The sequence below is a fragment of the Rhodnius prolixus genome, unplaced genomic scaffold (assembly GCF_049639745.1).
Source record: "Rhodnius prolixus isolate KJV_2025 unplaced genomic scaffold, Rpr scaffold_39, whole genome shotgun sequence".
Classification (NCBI taxonomy): Eukaryota; Metazoa; Arthropoda; class Insecta; order Hemiptera; family Reduviidae; genus Rhodnius; species Rhodnius prolixus.
This window is the reverse complement of record NW_027411609.1, coordinates 723,964-746,473: the sequence shown is the minus strand read 5'-3', so window position 1 is coordinate 746,473 and position 22,510 is coordinate 723,964. Positions and strand designations below refer to the sequence as shown.

The window sequence follows — 22,510 nt, the reverse complement described above, 5'->3', positions numbered from 1 at the left end:
TGGCTGAACGTAGCGACGCAATTTTCACATGGAAGGGACCTGCGTAGTCAATGCCTGTAGTCGTGAAGGGTGGTGAAGCACTGGCTCTTCCTTCTGGCAGTTGCCCCATGATGGGGTTGAAGGGTGATGGTTTAATACTAAAACATTTATTACAAGATGACAACTGCCGTCGAACCACATTTTTTCCATTAGTAATCCAGTATCGGTTTCGAAGAAAGGCATGGGTGGCAGTAGGGCCGACATGAAGATTGGAGATGTGGGCTTCCTGTATGATCAAGGCAGTAAGGGGGTGTTGCGAGGGCAACAAGGCAGGGTGCTTCTGCGATTCAGGGATGTCGGCCAGTCTTAATCTCCCTCCAACTCGCAACACGCCATCAGGGTGCAAAAATAGGCCTAAGGTTTTGACTAGGCGTAGTCTAGGCCGGGGGGACTGAGCGTCTTCAATTTCCTCCGTAAGCGAGTGCTGCTGGGCTCGGACAATTAGAACTCGCAAGGCTTCATTGCGTTCCTTTACATTCAATGGACCTGACGTCCGATGTACTGGATTTCTAGTATTGTGTGCAAATCGCAGGCACCAGGCCACTACATTCTGTAGCGTATACAGACTGGAAAATTGAGCCTCCAATTCCTCAGGGCAGGACATTACACTTGACACATGAAGGGCCTGGGAGCGAATTTCAGCTCCTACGACAGGGTCAGACAAATCGGCCCTTACTTGCCCAAGGGGCCATGACTCGTGGTTTGATTTCAGCCAAGAGGGACCTTCCCACCATAACGGGTGGCTCACTAATTCTTGGGGTCGTAGTCCACGTGAGGCACAGTCAGCGGGGTTTTGTGAAGACGAGATGTGAAACCATTGGGAAGCGGGTACCTTTTCTAAAATGGCAGCCACTCTATTGCCTACAAACACCTTCCAATGTGGAGGCGGGGTAGCGGTTATCCAGGAAAGAGCTATGGTAGAGTCGGAAAAGGCGTAGATGTTCGGAGAGGGTATTTGAGGGAAGAGAAGACTGACTTTATGGAGTGTGAGAGCCAGGAGATGAGCGGCACAAAGCTCCAGACGTGGGAGAGTGACAGGTTTCATCGGAGCCATTCTGGCTTTAGACATTATCAGGCTGGTGACTGTTTCCTCTGATAGTGACACAAGGTACACTACGGCCGCATATGCCCGTTCTGATGCATCAGCAAAACCGGTTAAATATAATTTGGGAGTAGATGGGGACAAGAATCTAGGGATACGAATGTTTGAGAGTTCCGGAAGGGTGACAGCAAATTGAGACCATTCCTGGATAATGGATGAAGGCAGAGGGTCATCCCAGCTAAAGGAGGCTTGACACACAACTCGGAATATTGCACGAGCAAAAACTGTTATTGGGATTAACCATCCCAATGGATCGAAGACTTTGGCAATTTGACTAGCAAGCTGTCTTTTTGTTTGAATATTGGGGACTGAGCGAATCAAAAAATGAAAATAGTCTTGTGAGGGGTTCCAACAGAGGCCAAGAATTTTAAGTTGTGACTCCTCGTCATTCTCCAGACATACAGAAGACATGGCTGGGAGAAGGTGGTCGAGAGGAATTTTCTCTAACAATCGAGGATGATTAGATGCCCACTTTCTGAGCTCGATTTGAGCTTGACTTAGTAACCTTATGAGTTGATCTCTCGATTTTAGGGCCGCTTCTAGAGTAGGGCCTCCTCCGGAAATGTCATCGACATAGGTACGATCCTTAAGGATCTCTGCTGCTTGGGGAAGGGAATTCTGCGAAGTGAGGGCTAACTCCTGCAGTACGCGACATGCTAGGTAGGGCGCAGACGTGGTTCCATACGTGACAGTACACAGTCTGTACTCCTGAACCGGTTGACTGGTATCAAAGCGCCAAAGGATACGTAATAGGTCTCTGTCTTCAGGGGGGTGCAGTATTTGACGAAACATTTGACGAATATCCGCTGTAAATACCCACCTGTCAACTCTGAATCTGGTAACAACCTTCCAGATGTCAAGCTGTAATCTAGGGCCAGGGAGCAAGAGTTCATTGAGTGAGATGCCTGAGGAGGACCTTTGGGATGCGTTGAAGACGACTCTAATCTTTTCCGGGGGATCATCCGGCCGGTGCACGGCATGGTGGGGAATGTAATATGCAATTTGACCTGACTTAAGAGGGGGGGCCAGCTCCATATGTTTAGACTCTAAGTAGTCCTTCATAAACTCGATATAGGGAGTACGCAAATGTTGGGACTTAGCATGGCGTGTTTCGGTTTGGAGAAGGCGCTTCAGTGCAATTTTTCTGGTTTCTCCTAGACAGCAAGGACTAGTTTTAAGTGGCAAGGCCACAGAAAACCGGCCATTGGGGAGTCGGAGACATGACTTTGAGAAGCACTCCTCGGCCTTTAATTCGTCGGGAGTAAGGGGGGAGACCTCAGACACTTCCTCTAGGGCGAACATTTTCTCCATAAGACGGGACAAGACTAAGTCAGGGGGGTGCGGAATAAGTGGTGAAGCTTTTCCAGAGCTGAGGCGAAGTACTGTTGGTTTAAGAGAAATTGCCGACACAGGATTGACTAAAGAGAGATTGACAGGTAGAGCGGAACCTTCAGAGGGAATGTCTTCCGCAGTAGGTATGGTAGTAGGAGGAGTTACAGGGTCAGGGGTAGTTATTATGATTTGCAGTGGACGTCGCGTTCTAATTAAACGTTGTGGTTTTGGTGAGGGGAACTGACTAGCTACAATCGGACGAGGAGGTTCTTGAAGATTTGCTTCCTGTGAGGAAGAGGATAGGATTTGCGGGGGGGTGCTGACAAACTGGGAAAGCTGGGCTGGTCTGACTCTTCAGAGTTGTCACAAGGAACAATTGGCTCCGACTCAGAGTTACTAGGAGGGTCGCCGATCGAAGGCTCCTCTTCTGGGATAGACTGGTTGGAAGATACCTTAGAGGGTGTCAATTGGCCATACTTGTGCTTGAATAAAATTTTATAATAGGTCCGATATAATTTCGAATCCGACCTGCTGTCCTTGACGGAGGAGTCAAACCGAACCCTTCTCGTGGGGAAGCTTCTCAAGGGACCAGACATGATCCAACCAAGAGTGGTCAATCTTGCGTTAGGGGAACCATTTTGGGAACGAATTATCTTACTGAGATCGATGGCATCAAAGACTGAGGCTGAGAAGACCACATCCACTGGCCTTGGTTCATTAAAGGTTGGGTCGGCTAAAGGTTTGTCTATTAGATGCGACCAATCCTTGACAGGAAAATAGGAGGATGGTGCATCTGGGACAGTCTTGGTAACCACGCGGAAAGGGATTTTGAGTTGGGCGAAAGGAGGGGCTTGTCTTAAATTGGTGGATACCTGACCCACGACTTGGGTGGCAATATTGCCCCCTATGCCACGAATGCCGCCTGACATGGGGTTGTAAGTCAATTTGCTTTCCTTGGCGAAAGCCTTAGTCATTAAGTTGATCTCACTGCCTGAATCCAGCAGGGCACGAGCGCGATACCACTGGCCATCTCCTCCAAGGAGATACACCAGGGCAGTGGGGGAGACTGACATGTCAGAAGGGAAGGACTTAACAATTGATTTCCGTAGGGATTTCGTCGCATGACATAGACGACAGTATCTGCGACGGCAGAAGGCGAAATTGGACAATGAAGGGGTATCGCGCCTGCCAAGAACCTATTGTTCTGGCTGAGGGGATGGTGCTGGATGGCGGCCAAAATAAGTAATAGGGAATACGGGGGGCAGACTATCTGAAGAGGATGATGACGTAGGGCGAGACTCAGAGTCCCTGGCTTGGCCTAAGGACAAGTGAGATTCGAAAGAGCTGGGGGGAAGAAGGGAACGCCGAGGAAACGGGGGAGGAGAATCAGGGAGGCCCGGGGAAGGCGCCCTTTTCATTAGAACTTTAGATTTTGGGGGCCGATGGGTCTGCAGGGACATTAGTGGCGGAATGTCAACCGCACGTGCTCTTCTCTGACTCAAACTCGTGGAAGGTGGAGGGGGTGTAAAGAAGTGTGGTGTTCCCCGTGGCATTTTGCGCATCCGACCTGGCAAGGACATCGAGCCACGGAGTGGTTGGCGGAAAGATTATTGACGCACAAATTTTTATTCACCACTAAGCTCCACCTGTCAGCAACTGACATGTTCAAGTAGTCAGCGCACTTAGACATACGGTGCGAATTCCCGCACACGTAGCATTGGAGAGAGGTAGAGGTTGAGGAAACTGGGGCACGAGAGGCGGAAGGAGTCGGCGGATAAACTGGAGGTGGTGATGAGGATGATAAAGGCCTCCTTGGTGGGCGGGGAACAAAACGTACCGATTTGGGTGTGTACCCTTTTAACTGCTTGGGAGAAGAGAGCGCCTCTACTTGGATCCCCTGAACGGGAGAAGCAGGACGAGGTTGAAGTAATGGGGAAGGGGAAGAAGAACTGTGTCTAGGAATGGGCTGTACAACAGGGCTGGACGAGGATTGACCAAAGGTCAATTTTGGCGAGAACCTGTCTTCCTGGTCCTTTAGAAAATCCAGGACCTGAGAGCTGGTAGGGAGTGAATCAAAGGATCCTAAATATTTCTTCCTAAATTCCTCTTGAAGGGCAGGGGAGAGGACGGAGAGAGTGACATGACAAAGTAGGAAGTCCAGGGGATGCGGAATCTCGCATTGATCTAACATGATCTGTCGGCGTGACAGCCATGCTATACAGTTGTCAATGCTAGGGTCCTCACCAGGGAACTGCAGGAAGGTCTCCATGATGGCACTGGCGATGCGCAGCCTACCCTCATATCGGGAATCGAGTATTTCCCACGCGTAGGCATAGCCTTCCTCGGAGGACTGAGCGTTTTGTATGATGGATAAAGGGGGGCCCCTCAAGGAGGATCTGAGGGCGTCAAGCCGCTTGGCGGCAGACAGGGATAACTTGTGGACCTCAGACGCAAAGGTCGATTTGAAACTTTTGTATTGCAGGACATCTCCATAAAAAGGGGTTATATTGGGAATGACCAATTCTCGAAGTTGCCGTCGGGCTAATTCAATAATAGACTCGTCCGTCACTGTGACAGGAGAACCTTGACACCTCGAGTCAGAGTGGCTAGGGGGAGCTGTGGCCAATAAGGGCACTATAGTGGCTAGCTGCGCCGATTCAGCTAGCTCATGGCTTTCAGACAGGGATAAAGCGAGGGGACCACTGACTTCTGGGGGCAGGGCGCGCAGCCACTCCCATGCTTCCCTGTCCACAGTCTGGGACAGCAAGGAGAACATGGAAGAGTACTGACGACTGAGCTCCAAGGCATGGGGGGAACTAGGGGACAGGTCACGAACCTTTCGCGACCAACTATCTAATCTAGCTATCACATGTCTGCATCTGACTGCATGTATGTCAGAACTGCGATCTGACTGTGACTGAACTCGAGGCGTTTCTTCCAATTCGGAGGGACTGGGAGAGACTGGCGACAGTGGAGGAGTAGCTTGAATTTGTTCTTCCATTTTACACAATGGGGAGGTGCACGACAAAAACGGGCAACAGGTTGCAATAAGCTAGATGTAAACAAATAAAATTAACCAATGGCCTGACTACAGGCAACACGAATACCATAAAATAATGTATGATTACAACCAACGCAAAAACTATTTCTATTCAAAGATAGAAATAATTAAAAATAAGTTGAATTAAATGTGTCAACTAAACACATTTACATCTAAGGCTGACTGGGTCAATTATACAAATATATGTGTGTATGTGAGCACACTTGAACTAATATTATAATTACAACCACTACAAAACAAAGCAAACTATCTCTATTTAAAATTAACAGTAATTTAAAAACAAAATGAATTGAATGTATCAACTAAACACATTCACGTCTGAGCCTGGCTAAATCAGATATATATATATACTTTCAAATAATAGTGGTTACTAGCAACACAAAGGCTGTTTCAGTCTATAAAATGACAACAGGGAAATTAAAAATAGTGTACATACGACAACAAAACGCACAGGCAAGTGCTAAGGCGACTTTTCGCTCCTTGGTATAACTGGCGACAGGCCAGACAAATAAAGGCGATGCTGAGGTATTCTGGGTGGATTCCCGGGTTTCGGCACCATGTAAAAGTCTCAAAAAGGGGTTATATGAAATGTCCAAGGCGAGGACGAAATGTGGGAGAGCAGTTCAATCTAATTATGTTGTATGGAAAAGAGGGGGAATGAAATGTGGTGGACGCCACAGCCACCCAAAATACCTTTGCCAATGCCTTACAAAAAATAACAAATATTTATTGATAATACACCACCAATTGGCTGGACAACACAAATAAGTACATATAATATTGTTTATCCTTCCTGACGGAGGGAATGTTAATGTTAACAACTTTACAATATTCTTGCCTGGCGACAAGGGAAATCTCTCCACATGGGAGTACAAATAAGTACGTATAATATTGTTTATCCTTCCTGACGGAGGGAATGTTAATGCTAACAACTTTACAATATTCTTGCCTGGCGACAAGGGAAATCTCTCCACATGGGAGTACAAATAAGTACGTATAATATTGTTCACTTACTGAATTAAGACCTATACAAATGAGGGGGCAATTATATGCCAAGACAACATAAATGACAATAATGGATGAGAGGGAGTTATTCTCCACTGACACTTGTATTAATATTTTTACACCAGGCTGGCTACGCTGGTTAAACCAGAAACACATTTACAATTTGTAAAAGAAAAAAAAACAAACCGAACTTGGCACTATGACGCTATATATATAAAACTTATATTTCACACAAAAAGGACGCTTCTAACGTGAAGTCAAGGACAACTGCCTGAGACCGGTCACGTACGCAGTCCCTTCCCCCTTCCAGACCTCCAATGCAGCCAACCCCCCACTGCATCACTCTGAATTTCCCACAAGGGGGGCCGCACCTCCTTACGAGGATCCAACAGTTTCTTTTAATCATTATTTTAGCGCCCACAAATAAATTTATAGTTTTAGATAAATTAGCTGAGTAGTATAGTTTTGGGCATACGAGGACGTTTTTCTGCGTCGGGATCGACGACCGCGCAACGCGTCATCATGACGACACAAGCCATACCCCTCATCCTAATTTTGTGGTCCAGATGGACGAGGGGTTAGGGGTGTGACGTCATAATGACGACGCAATACGTCAAAATGACGCAAATTAATAGAGGTATTTTCCTCCTACGTCACAAGGAACGCAAGTCCTACGTCACAAGGTATACCCCCTCCCTCTTTATGAGTGCTAGAGAGAGAGAGTGTGAGAGAGCGAGTGAGAGAGAGGGAGAGAGAGTGTGTGTGTGTGTGTGTGAGTGAGACATAATATGTAATAAAAAATGGATGCACGAGGAGCGCGCATCTGTCCTTATCCCAATTTTATTTAACAAGGATCATACCACACAAACCGATCTTTTTGTGTACATTATTATTGATACACCTTGACCTTGAGCCTGCTAAATGAAGGACATATCCTGTGGACATCCACCACTCTCTCTCTCTCTCATTAAAGGTGAGCACATCCTATGTACTGTTGTAAAATATGTAATTATGATTAAATAATAATAATGTGTTATCTGGAGTAAAGGTTGGGGAATAGAGAGATAATATGTAATAAAAAATGCATGCACGAGGAGCGCGCATCTGTCCTTATCTCAAATTTTTTTAAACAAGGATCATACCACACAAACCGATCTTTTTGTGTACATTATTATTAATACACCTTGACCTTGAGCCTGCTAAATCAAGGACATATCCTGTGTACATCCACATCTCTCTCATTAAAGGTGAGCACATCCTATGTACTGTTGTAAAATATGTAATTATGATTAAATAAAAATAATAATAAAGTGTTATCTGGAGTAAGGTTGGGGAATAACGGCTTCACTGACAGGAAATGCGTCAATGTATTGTTCTTCATAAGACAAGAATAATGTGATTTATTACTTACCACCACATCAATTATACCAAAAAAAGCAGTTTATGTTAGTTTATACAAATGAAATAATACTTAATTTAAACTTTAACTTTGAGGGGGGGAAACAGCATGCACGCGTGTTCCCGTAAGATTATGGTGTTGTTGTTGTTATCTACATCGTTAAATAATACTAACAGACTGCACACATGTACTATTAAAGAAATAGAGCCACTGCCGCCAGCATACGTAACATCGACAAGGTAACGAAAACAAGAACGAGGAAGAATTAGATGTTAAAAGAAGGAAAACAGATTATTTGGAAAAGAAGGCAGCATTAAAGGAAGAATATAAACAGCTTCTAGAGAAAGAAGAAAAGATAAACCAGTTAAGGGAAAGATTAGAAGACTATTTTTACACCCATTGGAAGAATTTACATCCGAATGCGGAGTATAAGGTGTCTGCATTTACCGTTAATAATAAAGGTAAATATACGTATGTGGGGGGTATTGGTCGAAAAAGATGGAAATAAAGAAGTTTATTACTTAAAAGGCTGGCATGTTTATTAATGTATACAACAATAAAGAAGAACTTATTAAAGAGAGATACGTTATTATTCCGTACAACGGAATGGATTTAATTAGTCTACCTACCGAAGAAACGTTTGTAACGTTTGTGACAAATGGTCTTACAACGTATCATGGCCACACCTTCTCCAAGATAGAAAAAGTAAACTTTTACCCAGATGTATGGAGAAATATGGAGAATATTCCTTTTACACAAGAAGACGTGAATCAAATTAAGAACATTAACATTAATAAAAAACATATTAACTTTCGCGATTGTAGCCGTTTAGAAGAAATCGCCGAAGGGACAGAATTGATAATTTCTGGTATTAAGTTGTATACAGGAAGAATCGACGATATATATTACAGTTCGAAAATATAAATAGGTTCTACTGCTCGAATTACTGGCTGGTAAGGGAATTGGCGGATGTGGATTTAAGATACAGAATAAAAATTAAAGTAGATACCTTTAAAGGTAGGAATAAGGAAATAGAGGTATTTTGCGTGTAACATTAGAGAGAGAGAGAGTGAGAGAGAAAACATGTAAAATAATATTATAATAAAAGATGTTGTAAAACGATTATTACAATAAAGTTTTGTAGTTAAATGTAGAATAGAATAGAAAAGAATAGAAAAAATTCTGTATTCCGTGTTGTCACATTACAGGGGTTCTGTGCTAATATATAATATATAAACTAAAATAAATTTGCTACAGACATAATAACTAAAATAATATTAACAATATTAATAAATAGAAAATAATAATAAAACAATATAATAATAATAAGAAATAACCAAATAGTGCTCTCTACATATGTATAGTTTCTTAATTTTATTCAAAATGTATAGCTTTCAGAGCTACTATTCATTTAGAAAACGATCTTTTTTTTTTTTTTTTTAGGGCCTCAATAATAAAATAGTACAATTTATTCAGATGGTCAAGAGACCCAATTATTAGCAATTTTTGGCCTAAATTAATTTCATTTTTATTGTGTAGTGCTTGAGGTAAATAATGTTTCCTGATAGAATCATAAATTGGGCACTGGATCAAGACATGTTCCATACTTTCTGGTTTAAGCAGGTTACACAATGAACAAACGGAGTCAGTATTTATTGCATGAAATCCACCTTTTCTAAACCATATTTTAATAACCTTATTGCTGGACACTCTTACTCGTAATTTATCAATTGCGCAATTATATTTTAGATACTCCTCTGACATCCCCAAGCCACTTGTATCTCTATAAATATAACTGTAACTAGAATTGACCGCTCGCTGAACATCCAAACTAAGTACATGGTTGGTCAATTTTTCCAATATGTTTGGCGTTGCCCTTTTGACATAATCTAAATCATTACAATAAAATAAATCGTATTCACCTAGAATACAAAACCATTGACGCAGCTGGGTGAACCAATTTCTAGTGCAGTTTTTTATCTAAGCTGACAAATTTCCTTAATGCGTTGAAACAAAGTTTAGGCATCCGGTTTAGGCAATCGCTTCTCGGCCTTTTGGCTAAGATCAAAGTGTAGTATCTGTAGTTAAATGTATATGTATTAATAAATCTGCATTTACTACACTAATTTGCGTTATTTGTAATAGATCCCTACTCTCCTTATTCCTTTGGATATGGCATTAAAAGAATTTGTTTTAGATAAATTAGTACATGTGCTTTTTGGTTAAGATGATAAATATTTATTAAAATATTGGAAGTACTTCGGGTACACGCGTCAATCTTCGGAATTCAATTGGTGGAGAGGGGGTCGATGAAACTGTTTCGTGGATGGCATAGCAATCTAAAATCTTTCCTATATGATGAGCAAACCAGACAAACCGCGCGTGTATGTTGGGTGATTCACACAAACTTGACACACTAATTGAGGGTGTTATCAAGTGTATTGGACACTAAAAAAATTATTATCGCATAAGGAAAAACAACACACTCGTTAATTATATAAACACTTACATAATGCCAAAAAATATTTAGAAATAGATATCTTACAACTGTCAATCATACATAGAAAAAAAAAAAAGAGTGTACAATAATTATTATAAGTTTAATTTGATGATAACTATTACCATGGTCAGTGCAATGTGTCATCCTGCGACATACTGAAGGCATCTCTATTGCAATAAGATCTATGACGCCGTAGGAAATGATATCTTTCTCGCGCGCTTTTTTTTTTTTTTAATTTTCCTTAACTTTGTAATTGGTTGTGTTACCTTCATGCCTACCATATCTCTCCCCCTCTCTCTCTCGAGCGCAGTATATAAAATCGGTGAATAGTTGTGAGGGTTCATCCAGTAGCTCTTATGTATTACTACATGCAGTACATCATTTGATTTTTTCATCATTTAAGAACCAGGTAATTAAGTTTGACATTTTTTTTTATTTTTGCTTTTTAACTTTTTTTTTTTCAAAAACAAAAAACATTTTTTCTAGAATGAGCGATGAACTGTTAAAAAAATTGCAACATCCTTCAACAAGCCACAACCGAACTTATAAAAAGGTATCAGAATTAGAGGTTGATAGACCTTATTTGATCTTCTCTTTTGCTAGAGTGGAGAAAACCAAATTTGGTCCTGCGATTGTGGTCCAGATACGGGATATTGATGATACAACGTCTTGGATTTTTTTACCGAGGCGTTATACATCCTCTATCACAGATCAGGATATACAACATTATATGGGTATTTAAAATACTTTTTTATTTATTTTTACTTTTTTCTTACCTATGTAGTTGAAATAATTTTTCGTTTAAGATGGTGATTTGTCCCTTATCTATAAGGGGATAAGCACGACAAGCAAGTGTTACATGATAGCATTCGAAGCATCCAAACAACAACAACAACAACAACAACAACAACAACAACAACAACAACAACAACAACAACAACAACAACAACAACAACAACAACAACAACAACAACAACAACAACAACAGGAGGAGGAGGAGGAGGAGGAACCGGCGAAGAAGAAGCAGAAGAAGAAGAAGGCGACCAAAGATTAGTTTGATTTTGTAAGTTCATTATGCCTAATCCGGCCTGTGTTAAATGTGGGAAAAGTTTCTCCAGACCGTACGATTTAAAGAGACATGTTGCGACATGTTCGCCAAAGAAATGCCCCAAATGTGGTAGTATATTCCGCACTTTGCTCACCTTAAAGACACATGGTTTGACATGTTCACCCAGGAAATGTCCAAACTGTTTTAGTATATTACCCAATTTGGTGTCATTATTAAATCATGTCTCTTCAGATTGTACTGCATGTGACGATGATACAACACCCCCAGTTAGGACTAGAGGAGCGAATGTACAAAATCAAAAGAAATATCGTCTATTATCCGTTCCTTTACAGGATGGTGTGGTGATTACCGCTTTAAATAGATCGGCTCAGAATATATGCATTAAAAATACTAATAATATAAAAGACCCTGTGCTATTTTTACAAGATAAACACGGGGTACTATTAAAGTATTTACTTAAAGCCAGAGAAGATCTATTGACCTTTAAATCATCCATCTTCCTAGAATGTGTTTATAGTCGATATAGGAATTCTGATCTTGAACAATATACGGATGCAAATTTTAAAACCTCGATAGAGATTATCGACGCTAGCACCAACCTAATTCACTACCTTCAAAGAAGTTTTGCAAAACTTTTGCGCGAGCTACAGGAATTTGAAACTAGTGGATCAGGTTGGAAATTACATTCCGTAGATTCCCTTGTCCTCCGATTGACTAAATATCGCCCTTTAGGTGGAAGAGCGTACATTCCTTTACCAAAGAAAATAGCCAATAAAGAAGCAATTGTCAATATATGCAATACTGACGATTACTGCTTTAAATACGCCATTCTATCTCGTCAACTGGAGAAACCCCACCGTATAACCATGTATAGAAAACTTAACCACTATTACAATTTCGACAATATTTCCTTTCCCACACCTTTAAAGGATATACTTAGGTTTGAGAAAGATAATAATGTATCGGTAAATGTTTATTCTCTAACCGAGAAGGAGAAGCAGGTTTTTCCTCTGATGGTTTGTTCGAATTTAGCGGCTGTAGAACACTTTGACCTTTTATTTCTTCGTGATTTAAATACCTCTCATTATTGTCTAATAAAAAATCTCTCACGGCTTATATCTTCCCAACTTAGTGACCATCATGGTGGTGTTGTTATGTGTAAACGATGCTTCAAATCATTCACTCGTGATTATAGAACAGTGGATGGGAAAACTGCCGAGGAACGATTAGCAGCCCATCAACTTTTTTGTAATCAACACAAACCATGTCACATTCGGATGCCCACGGAAAATGCACAATTACAGTTTACAAACTATCACCATAAACAACACATACCCATAGTTATCTATGCAGACTTTGAGTGTCTACTTTTACCCGTACACAGCGCACCCGAATGTTCATCCACATCATGGTCCAGACAAACACATAAACACCAGGTTTGCAGTGTGGGGGCTAAGGTGGTCTCTACGCTAGCCAGCTATCAAAAGGACATTTTCCTATATACGGGCGATGATGCGGTCCAACAATTTATGGAATATTTACATTCCGTTGTTAAAGATGTGGAAGCCCTACATAAGGTGATCATTCTAATGAACGCACTATCCCACCAACAACAGGAGGATATTGCTAATGCCACACATTGTGGCATTTGTGAACAGGCGTTCAACGGGTTAGAGAAGAGAGTTCACCATCATGATCACCTTACGGGTGACTTCATCTGCGTGGCCCATAATAGCTGCAACCTCAAAGTACAATTGCCGAATTTCATTCCAGTCTACATGCATAACCTTAGCGGATATGATGCGCATCCGAATATATTGTCTTTAGGCGTTGATCCGGGAGATGTGTGGGTAATACCAAATTCCGAAGAGAAGTATATAAGTTTTTCGAAAAAGTTTTCCGATTGCCCATCCATATGGCTTCGCTTTTTGGATACATACCGGTTTCTACTGGATACTTTAGAACATCTTATAAATAACTTGACGGAATACCCACAAATGGAGAAACAATTTCCCGACAATGACCAGAGACAGTTACTACTTAGAAAGGGCGTTTTTCCATACGCCTATATGACGGGTATGGAGAGAATGGATGAACGAGCCTTACCAGCTAAACGCTATTTCTTTAACGATTTAACCGATGAGCCCATATCCGATAGTGATTACCAGCACGCACAAAAGGTTTGGTCCTCATTTCACATGAACACACTTCAGGAGTGCACAGAATTGTATCTGACAACGGACATAATTCTCTTAAGCGACATATTTGAACAATTTCGACAGGTTTGTGAGTCTATCTACTACATTGATCCTAGTTGGTATTTTACAACACCTGGCCTGGCATTTGATGCATGTTTAAAGTGTACAAAAGTTAAATTGGATCTTCTAACGGATTATGACAAACTGCTCATGATCGAATCGGGGATTAGAGGCGACATCACTTCCAGTGTTACAAGACATGCTAAAGCCAATAATCCCTACATACCCGGCTATGATCCTACACAACCAACCAACTATATTCTCTACATAGATGTTAACAATCTCTACGGTTTCGCAATGATGGAACATCTCCCGATTGGTGGGTTTGATTGGGTCGAAGGAGAACAGACCATCGACATAACCACCATTCCAGATGATGGCGACATTGGGTTTATCCTAGAGGTTGATCTACACATACCTACACACTTACACGACTATTTCGCTCAGTTTCCACCACTACCACATCATCACAATAAAAAACTCTATACCACGCTGGACGACAAACACCATTATGTGATACACTATAGAAATTTAAAACAGGCTCTATCCATGGGGGTTGTACTTAAACAAGTGCATAGAATATTAAAATTTAATCAATCCCCCTGGCTTAAACCCTACATTGAACTCAACACCAGCCTTAGAAAGGCGGCTAGAAATGATTTTGAAAAGGATTTCTATAAGTTGATGAACAACTCTGTTTTTGGTAAATGTATTGAAAACAAGAGGAAGCGTTTGACCATTAAGATTGTCACGTCTGAACAAGCGTTGCTCAAGCTGTCAAAAAGAACAAACTTTAAGGATCGAACAATTTTTAATGAAAACGGTATTGCTGTTCATCTGCATAAAGAGTCCATTTACTTTGATCGGCCCATTTACGTTGGATTTTCCATTTTAGAACTTTCCAAACATTACATGTATCATTTCCATTACCAGGTCATGTTAAAATACTATACTGCTAAAGCATTAACCCTCCTCTATTCCGACACAGACTCATTTCTTTATAAAATTGAAACCGACGATGTCTATGAGGATCTAATAGTATTAAAAGCACACTTTGACACTTCCAACTACCCGCCTACACACAAATGTTTCTCAAATCATAATAAGAAGGTGTTGGGCAAATTTTCCGATGAGACTGGTGGTGATCCCATTGAAGAGGTGGTTGCATTAAGGCCGAAAATGTATAGCCTTAGAATATTTAAACGAGGAATAATAAAGAAGGTGAAAGGTATCAAACGGAGTGCCGTTAATAAGATCACATTTTCTGACTATTTAAATATCTTACATAATAGAGATTGTGTTCTATATTCCTCGTTTAAAACTATACTATCTAAAAAAACACCAACTATTCACCTTTGATTGCAATAAAATGAGTTTATCCTCGCTTGATGATAAACGTTTTATTTTAGGCGATGGCATAAACACGCTTCCGTTTGGACATTATCGGCTAGACACATAACAACAACAACATGCACACTTTAACCAATCTATGTTTACGCTTTACATGTGATGATGAGAGGTATTTCCAACCAGTTTCACTGTTAGATATAAGTATGATTGAAATATGTAAGTATGTAAATAGAAGAAGTGATATTTCCCTATTGGAAATACCCAAAACTATTAAATGTAAATTAATCGATGAATACTCCTATTATTGTATAGATACTTATAAACAATGTTTTATCGATTTGTATTGTTTTGAAAATATCGAATTCAATGCTGGTAAACGCATGTCTGTGTCAGATTATATTGCTAAATCGTATTGTTTTCCAGATAATACTTCTTTATTTTTACAACATTTTAAATCGATTAGAATAACTATTAAAATGTGTTATAAAAAACTTAACATTCTTTCCCATAATATTACTAATAATGACATATTATTGACCGATAGCAATTCCAATTATAATTTTTGTGTTCAATGTTGTAACTTGCTCACACCGCCTCCTAGCGGCATTTTCTGGCATTCTTACTGCACCACCATGTGCACAAACAATGGTAATCTTCTTCTATCCAGTATTATTTGTAACAAACTATTTTAGTGCTTTAATTGCATTACAACCCCACTATTTAGTGTGGACCATCTCCCCCACCCATAGTTAGCCCACCTACACCACAAGCATGTTCAGTTGTATTACGATCGTTATTTAAAAAGGTAACAACATGGAAGAATGGAAGCTTGTCATGTCACACCCTTTCTATCACCAATTTCAACAGGATTTCTCCAGCTTAACAAATAGTAAGGAGAATGCCCTTGATTTTATGCTATTATACGTTAAACTACAGGAATTGGAAACATTATCGCAGACATTTGTGCAAAAAAGCGATTATAAAGACTTCCACTATCTGAATTGTGTTTGGTCCACTCCGAAATGTATGGAGGGCCCTGATACGTGCAAATGCTGTCATATCTCTAGTTTATGTTTTAATATTATTAGCAAATTAGATAAACTTTACCATTGTAATTACATCGAAGTGTTTCTGTCTAAAAAGGTAAATAATTTTAGTTTTACATAAATATCGTTGTATATATGTAAATATATTGGCTTGTAACCTAGATGAAATAAAACATATGTATATATTTAAAACAATTTTGTTTTTATTATAATCACCCCAACACCTCAAATTAGTGTGCCTGTTTTGTTTGAATCACCCAACATGAGATATCACAATGCTGTACAAGATAATAGATGTACACAGGATATGTCCTTGATTTAGCAGGCACAAGTTCAAGGTGTATTGTTAATAATAAAAAAAACTTAATAATAATAATTGGGATAAGGATAGATGCGCGCTCCTCGTGCATGCATTTTTTATTACATATTATGTCTCACTCACACACGCACACACACACACACACACACACTCTCTCTCTCTCACTCACTCTCTCTCTCTAGCACTCATAAAGGGGGAGGGGGGTATACCTTGTGACGTAGGACTTGCGTTCCTTGTGACGTAGGAGGAAAATACCTCTATTAATTTCCGTCATTTTGACGTATTGTGTCGTCATTATGACGTCACACCCCTAACCCCTCGTCCATCTGGACCACAAAATTAGGATGAGGGGTATGGCTTGTGACGTCATGATGACGCGTTGCGCGGTCGTCGATCCCGACGCAGAAAAACGTCATCGAATGCCCAAAACTATACTACTTAGCTGTGTGAGAGACGTCTTCCGAAATTTTAGAAATTAACAAGTTCAAATCTTTTATTTTTTTATTTGACAATTTGGAATTATAATCAATTTCATCGATACTATCAATTGTAACTATTTCTTTCGCGAATTTATCCGAATAAAGATTATTAAAAGTTATACATTGAGCTTTAGTCGCGAAAAGACATAACGGATTTTTACCGGAATCGACTAATTTTTATACCTTTGAATTACATTATTTAAATCGTTATTTGGTAGAAGACGTGAGTTTAATAGTGAGATGTCTTCTTCGCAGACATTACCCGACCGAATATTGAGCAAGGTATTTATAAAACCGCTTTTATCATTTTTTTGTCTTACGTTAATATTTAATTCGTCATATTCGAACATCGACCAAAGATCAACTGAACCGATGGATCCGAGTTTGGATTTACATTCGATGCGGGTTAACTTTTTAAAAATTTGATTACCTTTGACGGGCTGCAATTGTAACAAATCTCCGAAAAGTAAGATATTAAGATTACCGAAAGGTTCATTATTTTTGGCAATTTCCGTCAACCGAAGATGAATATAAGCAAAAACGAGACTCGAAACTAAACTAATTTCATCGATTATCAATAATTTCATATCTTTAAGTACGTGCCTAATCGCCCGACAACTTTCAACGTTTAATTTATTATATTCGGCGGTTTGTTGGTGCTCAACCGGGAGCGATAAAAGCCGGTAAATGGTGACGCCATTTACATTATATGCAGCCAGGCCGGTCGGAGCCGTTATAGCCACTGAAACAGTGTCTTTCTTAGGCGGAAATGTGTTGTTATTCCAAACTTTTAACCTTTTTAAGAGATACGATTTACCCGTACCGCCTACACCAGAATCGAATAATTTAATTTGACTGTTGCATTTATTATTACTTTGGTCGATAAGTGTTTTAGTTATTTTATTAAAAATCCGGCTTTGATCTTCATTTAAGTTAAATAAATTATTATCGCGATCGTCATTACTAGTATACATCGCCGCGCAAACTTCCAACATCGCCACTTCTGCATCCTGCACTTCTCGGATAATATTATCCTCTTCTAAATTAATGAAATTCTCTTCTTTGAATTCCGCAATTTTATTCTGAAGCTCTTTGATTCCTTCTTCAATCATAATTAATTTATCGTGATAAGTCATGGCCTGTTTTAATTCCGTGGAATAATGGTCAAACGCTTCTTGGTACGTCCGAAAATCTTTTAAAATATCCGATTCATTTCGCCACGGTTTAAAAAGAAGTAAAAGGGAATGATAATATTTATTTCGGTCTTGTTCTGTATTTAACGTTTTGTACATCGGATGTTGAATTACGTACGGTTTTCCATGCTTTCTTATAACAACATTATTTTTTAATTTTATTCGGGTATCGGCTTCTAATTGATCGCGGGAAAGATCGTAATAACGACAGAAGTCGTATAAGTTTAAATTTTCTAGATGGTCGGGTCGATTCGGATAGTAATCGTTTAGCCATGACTTCAAATATACATCCGTTGAATTAGCCGGCATATTTTGTAATTGGTTAAAGGTTTTAAACATAGTTTTCTATTCTCGCGAAACGTGGTGCTGATATATCTCATATCTTCCGATTTACCGTACAAATGATGCCCGAGTAACCGATCCACTGTTTCGTATAGTCCGATCTGACGATGCGTTAATTTTTTTAAACCTAAACTCCATAACGCTTTTTTATTCGATTCTTTACATATATCAGCCCACAAATCTTCTAATTCCGTTTTTTCATTTTTCGCTATATAACTAGTTACGTAAATGACTAATCTCAAATCTCCGTCTTTAACAAATTGCACGTCAACTTTAAACCCGCCGGAAGCTAATAAAAGGACAGGGTTGTAGTCGTTAATGCGTACCTCACTTCTCTGTCTGGGCAAGTCATAAACACGTTTCGGACCGAAACCTTTAACTCTAGACGCGATTGTGGAAATTATGTCATTAATTATCAATTCGTCGGTAACTTTACGCGGAAATCCAAACCGACATTTAGTATACATTTTTTGATTAACGCGATTTTAAGTTGACAGTACGAGTTACATTTATGCATTTGATATTTCCGGACAAACGAGTGCAAGATAGGTGACTCTAAAGGATCCGGTAACCGAGCACAAATATATGTGTTAATAAAATCGGCAACCTTTTTAAAGCAATCGTTATTAATTTCCGGACTATCCCGAATCCACAATAACATGTGGTAATGCGGCGCCCCCCTTTCTTGATATTCTACGCGCCAAAAATAATGTTCCACGAAACCTAATACCGGATTTATTTTATCGTTTATTAGAAACTTGAACATATTACGGATGAGACGGTGATAATATCTACACACACTAGTCGGATCTTACGCACATAACTCTCCGGCGGACATTATCTCCACGTTAGGAACATCTTTATTAATTTTGACAAGGTACTGCAATAATTCGGAATGATCATATTCTGCACACGACAATGTTACAAAAAAAGTCGGCGCCCCAAAATCGCGTGTCATGGCATTGAGTTCTTGGCGACGACGCTGCCAATACTCTTTAGTACCTCGCAACGAGCTAAATAGATTGATTAATTGTTGTTCTAATAATTCATCGTTAACGGAAACTTTGGTCAAAATATCATTCACCGTGTACGGTTTGTAAGCGCGAACGTTTAACAAGTGAGCAATCGCCCCGCCTAGGTATTTAAATTCACTATCGTTTAACAAGTGAAATAAATAACAAGGATCCCGCCGAAACCGCCCGTCTTTATTCAATATTCGCGTTTTACGGCACTCAGCGTCCGACAGAGGAATATTTCTATTAACCTCAAATTTTCCGAACCTACCTTTAGGAAATAGATGAAAAAATGTTAGGTAATCTAAATTTTTATCAAAAACCGACACGTAATCTCCCTTCATTTGCTGCATTTGATACGATTCAATTTCACTCGATTCCACTGCATTCATATTTATCGGATGTAGGGAGTGAAAAGTTTAAAATCCGGTTTTGTAAAAAGTTGCAATATCTACTTTTTTTATGGAAGCCCCGGATATATCCTTAAAAGTACATTTATTACCAATATTTTCGTTAATATTGGGTAACAATTTTACATTTAGATTTACGTTCGCGTACAACGGGTTAATTTCTTTTAAAGCGGCAATCGCTTTGTAAATTTTATTCGCGCTCACTAAATCTTGCCATATGACTCGGTTTTGTGTAGGTACGCCATTAACCAGTACAACCACTTCATGATTTTGGGGCAGTTCGTTCGGAAGTAGGTCCACGTTTTTCTGCAAAGGGAGGGGTAAATAAGTGACGCGACCCTTTAACCCTTTAAGTTTTTCACTGACCGCAATTTTCCCTTTTTTCGGCTGGACACATTGAAACGATTTAACTAATTGAGTCAGCATAGTTTCGAAAATATTCAACTTACCAACTTCTGCAGGCACGGGATCTACTTCTAAATAGTTATACGCGGCGCGTCCGGGAATACAATTTTGATTCAATTTTCGTGCACTGTATAAACAAATTTTGAGACTGCGTCGGTGAATATTATCATAATTTTTATTAATATAAAGAATTATAGATTGCCATGATTTGTTATTGTTTATCTGAAAATTTATGAAATCTTTTAAATCCTCGTCATAAATTAACATATTGCAACACGCGCAAAAATTCTCCGGAAAGGAAAGAACTGTACGTTTTAAGGAAGATAAGTTTTTTTTATATTTATGCAGAATATTTATTTCATTGGTGTCGCAACTAGTAGAAGGTACATATTTTTTAAATTTGTTTATATCGATAATTCCGATAGAAATTGTAGAAGTGTACTGCATTTAAAAATGCTGTTGTGTGAGGCGCAGTGTATGGTGTGACCTTTTTTTTCGTGATGTCTGTACCGACATTTGTTCGCAAGCTTTTTGATTGACACAGTATTTATATCGCCGTGAACAAATTCAACTAATTTATTTAAAGTAGTGCTCATACTTTGTTTTGAAAATTTACATGTGATACCGCAAGGCCATTCTACAATATTATTATTACCTTTAGTAATGTACTTTTTTAAATTGTGTGCGTTCACGAAAACGTGCTGGCTATTAGCAAGTAATGTAAGGCCGGGAGGAATCGCGCTATAAGAGCTTTCGAAGAAATAAGGTTCAGAATGTGCAGTGTGTTTCTGTTTACCTCCGAATACTTTCACGATATTTTTAGGAGTTAGGGTTTTAATTTTATTGATTTCGAACTTATTAACGGCCTCATCAACAACGGCTTTTAATTTATTGTTTAGAAATCTAAGTATGATCGAGCGATTCCGACTAAATGATTAGAACGTTTTATCAGGTAATAAAACACTGTGCGTTTAGTTTTATTTTTGATAATATAATGTTTATTAACTTTACTATTTAGCTTTAAATTTGCACACAATCTGTTTATTAACGCGCATTCACCTTGAAACCTATTTATCTTTTTTCGAGTCTGTATCCGTTTTTTCAATAAATTAGCGAATGACACCGAGGGCTTATTTACGTTTTGCCGAGTCAAAAAGTACCGGATATTTCTTTTAAAGTTGATAACAGCTCGATTTCTTCCATCATAACGTTTTTGTCTACTGCTGACTTTGTTTCTTTTCTTTTCATTGTACTTTCTTTGTGTTTCAGTTTTCTTTTCACTGTTTGTTCTGTCTTTTTGTTTCTGCTTCCTTGCTATGCCAACTTTATGGACAACATTATATACACTTTGCTTCTTTCTTTTATGTTCTGAATGAGCTATGTCATATTCTCCCTGTTTTTTCTTTATTTCCTCTTTATGAGATAAATCGTACTCTCTCTGTTTTTTGTTTATCTCCTCTTTATGAGATAAATTATACTCTCTCTGTTTTTACTTTATTTCCTCTTTATGAGATAAATCGTACTCTATCTGTTTTTTCTTTTTTTCCTCTCTATGAAATAAATCGTATTCTTTCTGTTTTTCTTTAATGTGTTCTTTATGTTTTGTATTGTATTCTTTCTGTTTCTCTTTAATATTTTCTTTATGTTCTAAATTGTACACTTCCTGTTTTTCTTGGATTTTTTCTTTTTGTCTTAAATTATATTGTCGCTGTTTTCTTACTATTCCCTCGCGATTTTTAACGTAGTACCGTTGTTGCTTAGTGCCGTCGGGAGTCATAAAATTGTAGTTCTCGAGCTCAGCAGTGCTGTCAATTGTCTGTCTAATACCCGTTACTAAATTTTTAATTATTTGCTTTCTTTTTCGGTACTTAGAAGGCATTTTGGTAAATATATAATAAATATAAGTAAATAATTAATACAGAAGATAAATACTTAACGTATATTTTTCTTAGATTCTGAAAACAAAAACAAAAAAAAATTATTTTTTAGCTTCGTAAAAAAAAGTGATTTTGGTTTGTTGCAATAGAACTTCAAAAAGTAATTTGAAATATTTTAGTAAAAATAAAAAATAAAAAAAAAGGAACTCCAGAACAATAGTTGACCATAACTACAAACAGAAATGGAAGAAAAAAATTTTTGTTAACCAAGCTGAATATGAGTTATGGAATATTAAGTTGCAGATTGCAAC

At 38.9% G+C, this 22,510-nt stretch overlaps 2 protein-coding genes and 1 pseudogene across 2 annotated transcripts in view; 2 read left to right on the top strand and 1 right to left on the bottom strand.

Moving 5' to 3' along the window:
- LOC141455265 (adenylate kinase 9-like) overlaps positions 1 to 22,510 on the bottom strand; it is a 569,192-nt gene that overhangs the window by 111,053 nt on the left and 435,629 nt on the right. The gene's annotated exons all lie outside the window — the stretch shown is intronic.
- LOC141455273 (U2 spliceosomal RNA) lies at positions 9,977 to 10,096 on the top strand (annotated as a pseudogene).
- On the top strand, positions 11,329 to 15,124 carry LOC141455270 (uncharacterized). Its single transcript, XM_074130181.1, has one exon. The coding sequence runs from the start codon at positions 11,513 to 11,515 to the stop codon at positions 15,122 to 15,124; it is 3,612 nt and encodes a 1,203-aa protein (XP_073986282.1). The 5' UTR covers positions 11,329 to 11,512.